Source organism: Phymastichus coffea, unplaced genomic scaffold (assembly GCF_024137745.1).
Source record: "Phymastichus coffea isolate CEN01 unplaced genomic scaffold, Cenicafe_Pcof_1.1 PCOF00116, whole genome shotgun sequence".
NCBI lineage: Eukaryota > Metazoa > Arthropoda > Insecta > Hymenoptera > Eulophidae > Phymastichus > Phymastichus coffea.
Genome location: NW_026706927.1, coordinates 488,500 through 502,553, shown reverse-complemented (window position 1 = coordinate 502,553; position 14,054 = coordinate 488,500). Strand labels below are relative to the sequence as shown.

Genomic DNA, 14,054 nt, shown 5'->3' with positions numbered 1-14,054 from the left:
GTTTGTCAAAAGATACAGTATCGAACCAACTCGATGTCACCTCACCTCTGGCATTTCAGTAATTTTTGGTGTCATTGCACGAGAATATCTCGTAAAGATATGACTTTTCTCAGCTCGATAGAAAAACAGCAAATAAAAATAAGAAATTGGTTGAATTACACAGACTTCTATAATCAGGCTCTTGCGTATAAATAAAAATCCTTGACCTGCGGCTAATAGCACGTTTATTCTGTACATATAAAGGTGCTTGCTTTTTCAAAAGTGAATTTTCCGAATGGCGCTGTCTGAAATAGATGTAGATAATTTTCTGTTGCTAGTTTCAATATTCAGACGTAATACGGTTCATTGCCAAGGGAACAGCCACATTTGGAAGGTTGACGTTGTTACAGCCAATGTAAAAAGGATTTGTTGAAGCGCAACCCCGTTAATTGCCATCAATGTAGCGCCGCAGAATCCCGAAACCGCACTTGACGATTCGCACGAGAGAGAAAGAAAAAGTATACATCTCGTCGAATCAATTCTTGCCGCCGTCGTCGTCGTCGAGGCACTCGTCGATAGCCTATGGGAAAAGAGTGCTTGAACACGGACGCTGGTCAGACCTCCTACGGCTCCAATTATAAGAGGAAAAAAAATAACCCAACTTCTTTCCTCGCGCGCGCGTGTGTATTTTTTCCAGCACCCCCGTACAAACGCGCGCGCACACACGGCGATTACGTCGTTGACTTCTTGCGCGGTAATTGAAGTGCCTGTGCACACGCGGCTTTGCAGTCACGTACGCGCGGCTTACGTGGGCATGTTTTGCCGTCTCCCGTGGCGCGTCTTTATGGCGACTGCTTCTCTCCTTTCTCTCTCTCTCTCTCTCTCTCTCTTCTTTAAAGCGAGGGGGTCAAACTGAGGTTTCCTCGACGTTTTGTCGACTCTTTACGGGCTTAACGATCACTTAGCTCCCGCGTCGAGAAATCCGATCGATCGATCGATCGCGAGAAGCCAATAGGACGAGAGGCGACGATAGCGACAGCGTTGCGAAATCGCTCGTGTAATCCGACAGCACTGTGAACAAGACTGCACGTACCCGAAGCAAGTTCACGCTCAATCAATCTGCCAGACGTCGAGTTATTAACAGCCAATGACTGCGCGCCCGTTGATTACACGGCGTAATAGCCTAATAATGGTATAGCGAACGGCCGGGATACCCGGGAAATAATAATTGCAAATAGGCCCTAATGCCGAATGGCTATGTATGCGTATTAGGTTTTGATTCTCGGTGTTCTGGCTCTGTTTACCCCCTCGAGCCCGCCTTCGTGCCCGCTTTTGTGATCGTTATCGGCAAATTGTCCCCTCGGGCCAACTAACAAGCCCCGATCCTTTTACACGCGCGCCGCCAGAGCCCAGCGTGGATATGACGATGACGTATCCGCCCCTCCCCCTCGCCGCGATAAGTGGCAAAGCGAAACTAGAGTAATCTCGTTGAAGGAGGGTAGGTCGTGCCGCTTGCTCAAATCTGTCTCGTTTGCTTTCGATTTTCCATGATGCGCGGTTGGCTTGCAATCAATCCACGCTGCCAATTGGTGCTTCATTCGATGGGCTATGCGTGCATCTTTTTTTTATTTTTTCACGTTCGGTTGAATGATTAACTGGATATGTAATGCGTAAATGCGTCGGAAGCTCTATAACTCAATTATGGATGCGTAACTCAAACGAACAATCCCTTAGCGAACTTTCGTTCATCTCATTCATTCCGTTCGAGCCAAAATGTTTATTACTTAAAAATGATTGATAGCTGCGTAGGTGAAAGTGAAAGATATCATTGGGTACAAGATTAAATAGAACATCAAACAAATATCGAAAAAGATTCAATTGTTACCTGACGTAAGTAGGATTTCTCGCGTGATTTTGACTGGAAGAATGCAGAAATATTAGATTACGAAAATAATGGCAACGAATGGACAATTTCAGCGGTATCATGTTTCGTCTAAGTAGAAATAGCTGAAATAAGAAAGAGGTTTTGCAATTTTTTCATCATTTTAATCACCTGTGTAAACCTATTTTAAGTTTTCCAAGAGAGGGGTAAGAACTGAGTACGAGGGGATGGGATGTCACCACGAATAACCAAATTAAAGATGTATGACTATATGAGAGGAATGCGCCATAGGAAATAATGTACTCGCGAATCGACTGACTCGGTGACTTCGGTAAAGCTATATTTTGCAATCACAGTACTTTGAACGGTTTGTTTTGGATCAATCGATAATATCCTTTTTACTTTGTGTCCGGTCGACCTGTTATTTCATTTGTGACGGTACAAATGTCAATGCTGTAAACTCTGCAGGTCTCAATTACGCGTGTAATTTGTTGAAAATTGCATAGTACTTACAATGCGATCTGTTACATGAACTAAACGTTGTGTTGTGTGTAATCACAATACTTATTACGTGGGCACAGCAATTTGTATGAGTGCTTTGCGCTCGCCCTCTGCCTTTAAACTATAGAAACTTCATTAAAACGTTAAACTATAAACACTGCATTGCTACCTCCTACGAGATGAAAGTTATTATTGCGCTGGCTGATGGGCCGTTACATTATGGAGTGAGTTCGAGTTCAAAAATAATGCGGCTGGGTGAATAACTGAGATACTTTGTTCGACCAATAATTACACAATTTTTTTGCAGTTGCAAAGTATTACCATTTTTATAGCTTCTTTTGAATTACATCGATCATCGTTTAAACATAACACCGATTGCTTCTTCGAGTTCTTACTTTTCTTAAAGGTCATTTTTTAATGTATTAAAGCTACTTTGTCTGCCATCTATGATAGACGTTTGCTTTTCTACGTTTCAATATGTGAGTTATGATATAACTTTTTTTAGTAAAATCAGTTTGGTTAAAGATGCGTGCAAACTGTCGAAAATAACTTTATTAAGGGAGGAATAATTTATCATTATATGATTGTTGTAGCCTTATTGGTATATTTTTTACGTACGTATAAATAATTTATTTATATATTTACGATTCCTACATATAATATCTTCAATGATTATTATTTCTTATATAATACATACGTAATACACATGTCCTGTTTATAATATATACATGTATTACAGCCAAAAAATAGATTGTAATAATTCCTGTAGCTTCTTATAATGCTTGCTACTCTTACAATAATAATTAATTAGGCTTTTATTAGAAATACTCTACAATGAGTTTTTTATTGTTTTTCAGAAAATTAATCCACTGTGGATGAACAAAGCTGAAAAATAAGCTATTATATTTCAATAACATGCGTTACATTTATTGATTTGTTACTTATACGATTAAAACTACTTCAGTTATCGTAAAAATTAAAAGGATATCTTTTTCATTGAAAACATATTTTTTGAAATTATGGATTTTTTCTAGTATTTTCAATACAACTATTTTTTCGAAAGCAATTGAAGAATCTACTTTTCAAAATTGAAGCGGAATTAAAGCATTAGAAAAGTACGTTATGGCAATTAGCTTACTTTATATTGAAAAAACTGAAAATTTCATATAAATTCAAATTTTTTAAGACTTTCTAATAAGAAACGTATGAATCATTTTTCCATTCTACATTGGTTAAAGAAAAATAAAATGGCTATTATGCGACATTTTTTATCGCAGAGAATTCGAATCGAAAATGATTACATAGGTGCATTCCGCACACACGTATCCACATTTATTACATGCAATCCACCAAAAAAATGCACTCGTATAATACCCAAAATTCAATAATTCTATTTTCATTTCCGGACTTTTAAAACGAAATTTTTTTTGTTTTGTATACTATAAAATAATTATAAACGCTGGGGAATATTGCAAAAGTTTTCTGTAAATTTATTTTTCCGGTTATTATTAAAACAAAAAATAAACGAAAAATGAGATTTTCCAGCCAATGGTGAAGCAGCTCTGGAGAAGACTAGACAAATTTTTCAGCACGCAAAATGATAGTAAAAATGAAGACCTTTATGCAGAAAGACGTCTCGTTCACTGAAAGCTATATATCCGGTACAGTACTATAGTCCAACTCGTACCGTCCAATATACTACTATGACGATTTCAATGAAAGTATTTTTCTCATCGATCGCCTGTAATCAATCGAGCATCTGTAAGAGAACCCGATTGTTTGTAAAGGACGACAAGTTTGCAGAAGCGCATGCCGAAAAAATTCGCTTCGAAGCATCGAGCGATCGAAATGTAAAGGGCAAAGAAAATTTGGAGCAGTCTAGCTCGGAAACGCGCGCGCAGTCTTCGTTAGCATTCAAATGTATTCCACTTTGCGTAGTCGGTCGTCGGGTGCAAGACGCGCGCGCGTTTATATATTCGCGAGGACGCCTACAGCCGCTTTAGCGGCCACCCCTTGAATTAATACATCGCATAGCATTACCGCGAAAGCTCGACTGCTGTCGCGCTGCTACTCGTTAACAAAAAATGCCCGTCGTCGCGTATACCATTATACGGCGCTGCTCTGTACGTGTACAAGTGGCAGTTCGCCGCTTTTTTATGCGATACCACGGACTCTCATCCCGAGTAAAGAGAACAATTTGCGTGCTTCGCCCAAACTAAATTGCCTGCGTTGCTTCCCGTTAACGATACGCACGCCGTGAGTTCTTCTAACTATACGTTCTCTGGATACAAGTTTTCATTCCGATCCAAAGCGATTCGGCTTGAAAATCCCGATTCCCGATCCCCGAATCGAAAGCTCTCGTCGAAAAGCGAGCGATAAATATACGCGATGCGTCGGCGGAACTACCGAAAAATCTTTTCAATTAACGCTCGACCGCTACAGTCAACTATTCGGAAATTACCATCTCGCTAATAAACCCGTTGGCAAAAAAGCTCACTCTTCTCGGACGTATCTCCACTAAAGCCACTCGTATCTCTTTGTCCACTTTGCGATGCGATGAAAACGGACGCAGGGCACGCGATCGAGTGCCAATTACGTCGTGCGATCCTTTGCGAGTGGATCGTTGCCCTCGTGCGCGTACGGCAATGAATTGGCGATCGGTTTCATTTCAAAGAAAAAATTCATCTTTGCCGTTTAAACGCAGCCAAAGTGATAATTGCAAGTGTACGAACGTATGTGGAGCGAGAGGTAACCATAGTGAATGCTGTGCGCGAGCCGCCTAAGGTTAAATTACGCTAATTAAACTAATTACCAAGCGATCCGGAAGCTTTCTTTGTCCGCAGGACACATCGATCCGTACGAAGACTCGCGATTTGTTTTTAATGAACTCTCTCGGTTAGAACGGGGGAGGGGGGAGGCATCACGAGTGCTCGTGGATAAAGAGCCGCGGTTCCGCGGAAGACAAACTGATTACGCGCTCTTTCCGGCGACGAACGATGAACGGGGCGCCTTCAGCGCCCGCCGTCCGTGGTTGCCCGCCGCGTCGATTCATTACACATTCAATTTGTCCTACGGCGTTCTGGGCTTCGCGTCGGCTGTCGGCATGATAATCGCGGAGCTTTTGCCGTTGCGCCGCGCCGTCTCCGCTGGCGTTTTGGTTGGCGGCGAATGGCGCGCCGAAGGGGTGGAGCCTCGCGCGAGCCAATGACGTGCGACCAAGCCAGCCCCTTTGCCGGACGGCAAAACCAAAAAAATGGCTGCGCGCGCGCACGCTCGCCACCAACGACTGGCTTTAAGCGGCCGCGATTAATTCGGCCAGCGCACACCGAAGCTACACGACTCTCGTGCGTCTCGCCGCTCGCGGGAGCTCGCTCGCGTGGCTATGTGCTCGACGTCCTCGTGAAGCCGAGGCAAGGAAGGGAGGGAACGCTGGATTTGGCTTTTCGGCGGTCGTCCTCGCGGGGGCAGCTGTCGTGCGTCTCTCGTCGGTGAGTTCCGCGAAGGGCGACAGCGCAGAGCCGAAGAGCTGGATTGGTATCAGTTTTGCGCGTGGCGACAGCAGCTGGCGAGGCGCGAGGCCGAGATGATGCAGGAGCACAAGTCATTTCTCATTCGCGACTTGCTCGGCGACGTCTTGGATCACCGCGTACAAGGTACGTACTTGGGACTTTCGCTTTCTTTACTCACCTGTCCATTACCGTCCTCTCGATCGACTGACAACTTGCAATTCAATTTGTCATTGATGGACACCGATCCAACTATAAATAGTCGAAGCTCGAGACTTGCAGCTTGTGCGACACACTGACAACCGCGACTGTCGCTTGTCAGCGAAATAGCTTTTCCAAGTACCTCGGTAATCCGTTTAGCAGTAAAAAAAACACCGTCTGCCGCTATAGCTCCGTGTACACATTGAAATTGACCGAGCACGCTCGAGATTCGCGTCAGCGCGCACGCGACCCAGCATCGAAAATCCAACAAAAGAATAAATCGCGCGTGGATCGCTTGCTCTAAACGTTTTGCTCCCCTCCCCATCCGAAAGAGAGAAAAAAATCAAGGCGCACCTGTCCCTTTTCCAACGTACGTTTCCCGCAACAACACGTGTCCGACGGATGGCGGTGCTCGTTAGCGCGCGCGATCGGGTGCCAAAGAGAGAGAGAGAGAGAGAGAGAGAGAGAGAGAGAAAAGGAGAGCCACAGATGGTCTCGTTTGCGCAGCCACCCACCGAGAAATCCAGGCGCGCGTTCGTTTAAGCCCCGCAGCACGTATTGTCGCGTACGTCGGGGGCTTGCGGAAAGCCAATTTCCGGCAAAAGGGATTCCGGACGTGGAAAAGCCGCTTTTCCCCGACAGAGAACTGTATTTTGCACGAGAAGGGTAGTAGACATGTGTGCCACCATGTGCGCGCCGATTCGATGTCGTTGCTTAATTGAACGCACTTGGCCGCGTGCAGTTCCCGTCGCTCTCGTTAGCACAGAAAAAAATGCAATGCTTGGAATTCGTCGATTTCGCACCGACACAGATGACTCGGAAGACGAGTCGGCGCTACATTCCGACTCCGAGGACACCATTGATCCCGGGAGCAGCCCGTGCACACGGCTGAGCAGTCCATCGCCGGGATCGGCCACGTCGGGCAACGGCAACCACAACCACAACAACAACAACAACAACAACAACAGCCACAGCAGCGGGAAGTCGTGCCTAGCGACGAGTAGCGGCGGCAGAAAGCCGCGCCGCAGGCGGACGGCCTTTACTCACGCGCAGCTGGCCTACCTCGAGAGGAAGTTCCGCTGCCAGAAGTATCTGAGCGTGGCCGATCGCAGCGACGTCGCCGACGCGCTCTCACTCTCCGAGACCCAAGTGAAGACCTGGTACCAGAACCGCAGGTGAGCGGCGCGTCGTCCGCGATGGGCGCCGATCCGAGACGGGCAATGTCGAGCGCAGCTTTCTGCCGCAGGACCAAGTGGAAGCGACAGAACCAGCTGCGACTCGAGCAGCTGCGCCACCAGGCCACGGTCGAGAAGGAGCTGCTGGTGCGCGGAGTGGGTCTGCACCACGGCGGCATCGAGGCCTACTGCCCGAGCGCCTACGGCCAGCCCAGCCAGCAGCAGTCCGCGGCCGCCGCCTCGGCCAGTCCGCCCGCGCCGGCACCCGCGGCGGCCAGCGCCTCCACCGCCGCCTTCCTGTCCACGGCCGCGGCGCTCTTCCGCAACGTCACCTACGTCCACGGCTGCCCGCTCTAACCCATCGCGCTGCAGCCGTTGCCGCTGCTCGAGCAGCAGCGCTGTCTCCAGCAGGCGCAGCTCCAGCGGGACGTCGGCGCTGCCGCTTCCTTCTCCTCGCTCTAAGGACCGGCGCTCTGCCCCGGCGCTCTTCACCGAAGCTCCTCACCCACAACTATACTCGTTTCGTTCTGATGTTCGTCCACGGCTTTCTCGTTGCGACTCGACGATCTCGGTACCATTAGATGATACATGTAATTTACTCGATCGCCTTGCAATAGGCATGTACATATGTAATTATCAGTTAACAGTTAGGACAACAGTACGAAGGAGTAAGTATATTTGTACCTAAGACATTTATGAAACTAGTCGATTTTATTAAAAAAGTAGCCAAATAATTTGTTCGTTCGATAAACACACGTACACACACGCACGCGCACACACGTACACTATTATCAGAGTTACACCGTCGAGTATTATTGAACGAAGCAACATAGAAACGTGCAATGTCTGTCGACTTATAAATAAGCGTTACTACTCACTAGCTTATCGTGCATATATATATATATATATATATATATATATATATATATATATATATATGTATGTATATGTAAATAATGTGTAATCTCGCACACATCTCTACGAACGACAGAGAAAAGAAATTAATCTTCTATAGCAAATGTATTGTATATTAAATAAATGCGTACGCGCGGCAATAAAAGAAAGCAGCGTGCGAAAATTTCGCCCTTGTATCGAGAAAGAAAAAAAAAAAAAGAGAAACGACAAATAAAAACAAACCAAACAATGAAGGTATTGAAAGAGAAGAGAGAAAGACACAAAGGTGCGCGCGCGCGTGTTTCTTTCGTCGTGAATTAAATCGCCCGTAAACCTCTCGAGGCCCGCGTGCGTAGACGCACTTGATGATTTCAGCGTAAGGGGGTTGGGCGCACACTTGACTGCATCTCTGCGCGCACATTGCGCGTATCGATTGGCGCGTGTCTCTGTTGCCTCGCACGATCGTGGACACGTGCGGACAGCGGTACGCACGCCGAGAGCTGATTCTCCGAGCTCTTCGGATTTAATTAACTGTGAGTAGACGCGTATCGCCGACGATAGAGCCTGCGCGCACGGGATTCATGTGCATCGCTTTCACATCGGGCTGCTTTCGATTCTTTGCGCGGAATCAAATTGTATTTACAGGGTAGACCTTATTGTTTCCAGTAAGATGCTTTGCCGATGAAAAATATTCATTATTATTTTTTTTTTTTTGATATCTCGACGCACGTTAACGAGCGCGCCTTTCGTCGGTGTCCTTCGGGACGTAGGAGCGAAAACGAACGAGAGGACGAGCCTGCGAACGGCCGAGAATCTCCGGCAGTGTAGCCGCACGCGCCGCGTGCCTTCGAGGCAAAAATATCGGCGAGCGCGCGGGATGTTCGCCGTCTTCGTACGCATCGCGCACGCATGTTCGGCACTTGGGCACGCGCGAGATCTTTAACCGTAAAGAGGGACAAAGAGCGGCTCGTCGTGGCTGTCCCTGCGCCGTGGCAAACTACAAGGAAAAACGCGATGTTTTTTTCTTTTTTTGCTTCTTACTCGAATCCGGAAAAAGACGAGTAATTGCGACGAGCGCACGCTTTGCATACGGGAAGAAGACGAGGAAAAGCGTAACGAAGCTCCAAGTTTTTAATTGGAATACATTCAGGAAAGCGGAACGCAGTTTCAGCATCGAGCGAGGCTGAATACACGCGGGCGCGCGCGCACGAGCATCTCCGCCCTCGCGGCGCTTTGTATCACCGCGCGGAAAGAGCGAGAGAGAGGGATTTTTCCTGGCTGGCCGACTCTTGCGGGTACGCGGGCTTTCGCGTATGCCCAATTCGCTGGTACACAGCCTCGACTCTTTTTCCACTGATCAATCGCGCGGCCGGTAGCGTTTGCCTTACTTTTTAATGAGTTCGGAAGTCGATGTATACGAGGAGAGTGCGCATTGTAGCGAACAGCGACGCCTCGACAAATTTTTCGAGTGTTCGATTGAAAGGGAACACCTGTGCCGAGACATGTAAAAGTATCTTTATTCGGTAAGTCTAGGGTTAAAAGGCAATTGAACATTACAAAAATGGCTTTTTTTATTCAATTGTCATTTACAAAAATATTATTTACTGATTATTACACTTATCGAACAACTAAAAATAGCTAGCAAAGTGTTTTTAATTGAATATATGAATAAGAAAAACTGAATATCAACTATAATTTACCTACTCAAAACTAAGCAATGGTACTAAAATAATTGAAACAATCGACTTTTTTAAAATAACATTATCTATATAGAAGGAGTTTGAAAAATTAGCACCTTTCGCCAAATGTTGAAATATTTTCATTAAAGATAACATACAGACGATTATTAATTATAATAATGCGCCACTGCAATTTAAAAATGCAGGTTCCGTTTCCGAGAAGCAAATTAAAACGCAACTTTAGAGGGACTCAAGTGCCATCAGCTGGATTGTCATTTACAACTTTGCTTTTAAAGTCACTGAGACTATCGCGAGCATTCGAGGCTTCATGTTTCTTTGAGTTTTTCCTAAGAATTTTCAAACGAAGGATAGTTCGAATACGACAGTCGAGACTGCGATGGCAAATATCACTCAGAACATAACTCTCCGTTTGTTTAGGGTTTAACGAAGCGTCACTGTCCCGATGAAATAATACAATAAAATACTAAAATACTAATCGCTGTTGTCAATTGGCTGTCGATACCCCGTTGATAATGGCAGTGGCGGTGTCCAAACAGTCTGCACTGGCGTTCAGCGGATTGATCACGATGCTCGGCAAAGCAGCTCTCCTGTCAGTCCAATAGATGGTGGTAGTCTTTATGAACGTAATGGAGTCGCAGCAGACATAGGATACGCACTTACTGCAAAGCTAGCCGAGCTGCCGAACAAGATAGAGTGAGTATATACCGAACCAAACGCTAAGCGAGCTTGCCGAGTATTCGGTAAGCCACGGCGTAACCGAGCTGTCAAAGAGTTCACGCAGTAGTTATCCTTCACTGACAGTCCCGAGTATGGAGCTCGGGTACTTGGGTAGATCAGCCACGATGGTCGAATCTGGTCGAATGTCGAATCTGGTCGAATGTCGAATTCCGCTGTGCTTAGAATGGCCGCCAGCATGGACTTCGAACAGAGAATTTTTCGGCACAATGTCGTCGGCATTATTATTATGCTTACGCTCGCTGAGGTAATGCAGTCTAGCTTCGGACACTAGCGGATGCCCTCGCGGAGTGTGATGTCACAGAACCGCGAGCATAGCGCGTACGCGGCGGGGGGGGGGGGGGTCGTTTCCGCCGGACACGCGTGGCTGCTGCGACAGATGATCAACACGTTGTACCGATGGCGCAGACCGCGCCCAGCGATATCGCCGTGTCGACGAGACCACTCATACCTGGGAATTCGGGGTGAGGTTGTAGGGTGTCGATCGCCGGCAAGACGAGCCATGAACGGCAGCGTAAATATTGGAGGCAGTAAAACTTCAAATCTTGCGGGAGCATTCACCCATTAACGGACGTCAAGCGAGTTAAAGTCGAGACGCATTGAGTTTTCTCGTTCTGTGCGTACAGTTTTTGCCATTCGTCGTGACGTTCTTCTCGAAGGATCGGCAAATGTCGTCATTGCCAAAGTCCCCATTGTCCGGTTTGTGTGACAACGGATTTGATTGGTACGATCATTTCTGTGAGCGTGATGTTTTTGAGTTGTGTAGGCATGAAACAACCTGAAAAATCACATCATTGCAAACACCCATCGCTTTTCGATACGTGACTCCATTACGATAGTGAGCAAATTGTTGGCAGATTCGAGTATGTTTCAATCGATTAAATTTTCGCACTCAGAGCAGAGCAGCAACGAAACGTACGTCTTTTTTGAGCGATGACTATGATGTACACTATAATGCGTTACAAAACCGGCCATTTATGGTGTAAAAGCTACAAATACATTTATGTAAACTTTGAACTCACCAATAAGCGATTGCTTTAACAATAATGTAGCTGGAGATGTTATTATTTCAAGATACTAGATGTAATTAGCACAGAAAATAATTTTTTTCTTTGGAAATGAAATTCAGCTACGTTCTAAACTAAAGTATAATTAATTCAGCTATTTCACTGATTCGCAGAGATAATTGGTAAACAAATTTTATGTAATCTTCAAATTCACGCTTCACTATTTGACAAATAGTCTTGCGTCGTCATTTTATTTCTACAAGTTATAGGAAATAATTACTACAATTATGTAAATTGTTTCTCTAATAGTATTTTTACTATTTATGTAAAAAAGTGTTAAGATTATGCTTGTTTACTATGTATAGGTAAGTAATGATAAAAATCTTAATCGAACAAAATCAAAGAAGAAAATATATATATGGCCGTTATAAAAAAACGTCAGTCAAAAGTGGAAGAAAAGTCATTTAAATATACCCAAAAGAATTATACTTTAGTACATAAAAGAATATGAACTTAGTGGCGAACGTTCAAAAATAAAAAAAGAAAGAAATGATAGAAAATAAAATGTTGAGCTTACGCTGCTCATGTGGATCGATATAACCTCCTCACAGGATATTCGCGTATATCTCCAGGTGACAACCGATAACCCTTGTCAAAAAGTCGCCGTTGTAAAATTGCAAACACGCGTGCGCGCGCGGCAAAGACGCTCCACGGGAACGTATCGAGTCGATTATACGCGCTCAAGACCCTCGAGACTCCGCGGTGAAAACGGAACAAGTGAAAGCACAACGTGATAACAAAACACGTATTACAACAGAAAGGGAAAGCGATAATCCATTATAAGAATAATGAGATTAATTGTACTGCGCCTACTAACAATTGTTAACCAAATTAAATAATTTTTTAAATGAATCTGTCTTTTCATAAAACGAAATTCGAAACTATACACGATGAACCTTTGGCGTCACTTCAGAATTAAGTTTTAACCTACTAGTTTTTTCAATCGTTGCAATAATACATCCCGTCAAATTTAATTTCTCAATTGCATATTTTTCGACATTACATCTCTTAGTGATCATCATTTTGATATCTCGAGTGAAGATCATCGTAATATTTGGAAAACATTAATTTACAGTTTTGATACGGTGCGTCATTATAGCTTGATGGGGTAAGTCGAGATAATATCGATCCCACTAATACTAGCTGTTGATATGCCACTGGGTGGACCATCATTCGTCGTATTCGCAAAAACAGTTCTTGTCGAACCCATTGCAATGCTAAATATGACAGTAATGAAAATGTGATTGATTGCTGGGATAGCATGGTGAGATGCTACCACGGTAAAAGAAGCTGAGCTGAACAAGCTATGCACTTGTAGTTGAAAAAGTTACCATAATAGACGAGTCACGTTAGGTCATGGAGACTAAATATAGTAAATCACCGTAGAAAATGGATCAAAGAACGTAGCTGCATACTTTGATCTCAATTTTTAATTTCAAGAAAATTATGCATTTCTAAAATAGTTAGCATCGATGGAAGCAAAAAATTAAAATACCGACGAGAACCGCGGGGGCAAAGAAAGAGACTAAGAGAAGCAAAGTAAAGAAAGCTACGTGACGGAGGCGCGACAAAACGAAGAACACGTACGCTAGAAGAAAAGAGAAGGGCAATTGGTGCGGTGAGCTGTACGAAGGGAGGATTTAACCAAACGTTAATGGGCTGTTTGCTTGCAAATTGCGCTGTGCAGTCGAGCGCTAAAGGGCAGTAGCAGCAGCATTCTAACTCGTCTGTACATTTCAAGTGGGACTCTTGTTTTGTGTTGGCAATTCTCGCGACATTTGCATAATGTCTCGCGCTCACCCCTCAGTCATGTCGCGATCGCACGCTTAACGCGCCACTCTACTTTAAGCTCGGCTCGACGCAGAGTCACGAACTGTCTCCTCATAACCGTACGGGGTCTTAGGACGGATACTTAGGCTCTCTGTGCCGCTTTTTTTTCATTGCTTTGCATTAATGCAGAAGTCTATGGTTAATTAATAATTTCTGCATTTGACATTTTTATAGATATTGTAAGAGTTAAAAATAAGTTCTTTTTTACAAAAAAAAGGGAAATTAAATGAATAATATCTGGCAATGTGTTCATAGAATACAAAATCATTTTTATTTTTTGTTTGAGATTGATTGGATATTCTAAAAAGTATGTAATTCTATTACATTGTTTCGCGTATATTTTACAGATAGTTAAACAAAACAATACATTTCTGATTGACATATTTTTATATAAGCTCTTAGTGCGGTGAATCGACAAAATAAAATTGCATTTCCACTCTATCTGAAATAAAAACTGAGCTTTATTATAGTTCAATTATGGCTCCTAAGCACAAATTCAAAATATCTTCATTGCTCAAATAAGTCAGAATTCTTTTGAAACATATGTCGGGAAGTGAATTAAAGAGCAGCACTTTCGAATAGTC

The 14,054-nt window shown here is 44.3% G+C and overlaps 1 protein-coding gene across 2 annotated transcripts; it reads left to right on the top strand.

Moving 5' to 3' along the window:
- The first annotated feature begins 5,579 nt into the window (after window positions 1-5,579).
- Window positions 5,580-8,128, top strand: LOC131670802 (barH-like 2 homeobox protein). 2 transcript variants are annotated; one of them, XM_058946729.1, is made up of 3 exons: window positions 5,580-6,015; window positions 6,881-7,244; window positions 7,303-8,128. In XM_058946729.1, exons 1-3 carry the CDS (start codon window positions 5,946-5,948, stop codon window positions 7,823-7,825), a joined length of 957 nt encoding a protein of 318 aa, XP_058802712.1. In that variant the 5' UTR covers window positions 5,580-5,945; the 3' UTR covers window positions 7,826-8,128. The 2 variants fall into 2 exon arrangements, with proteins under 2 accessions (XP_058802712.1, XP_058802713.1); XM_058946730.1 differs by having other exon boundaries at window positions 7,316-7,736.
- The last annotated feature ends 5,926 nt before the right edge of the window (window positions 8,129-14,054 follow it).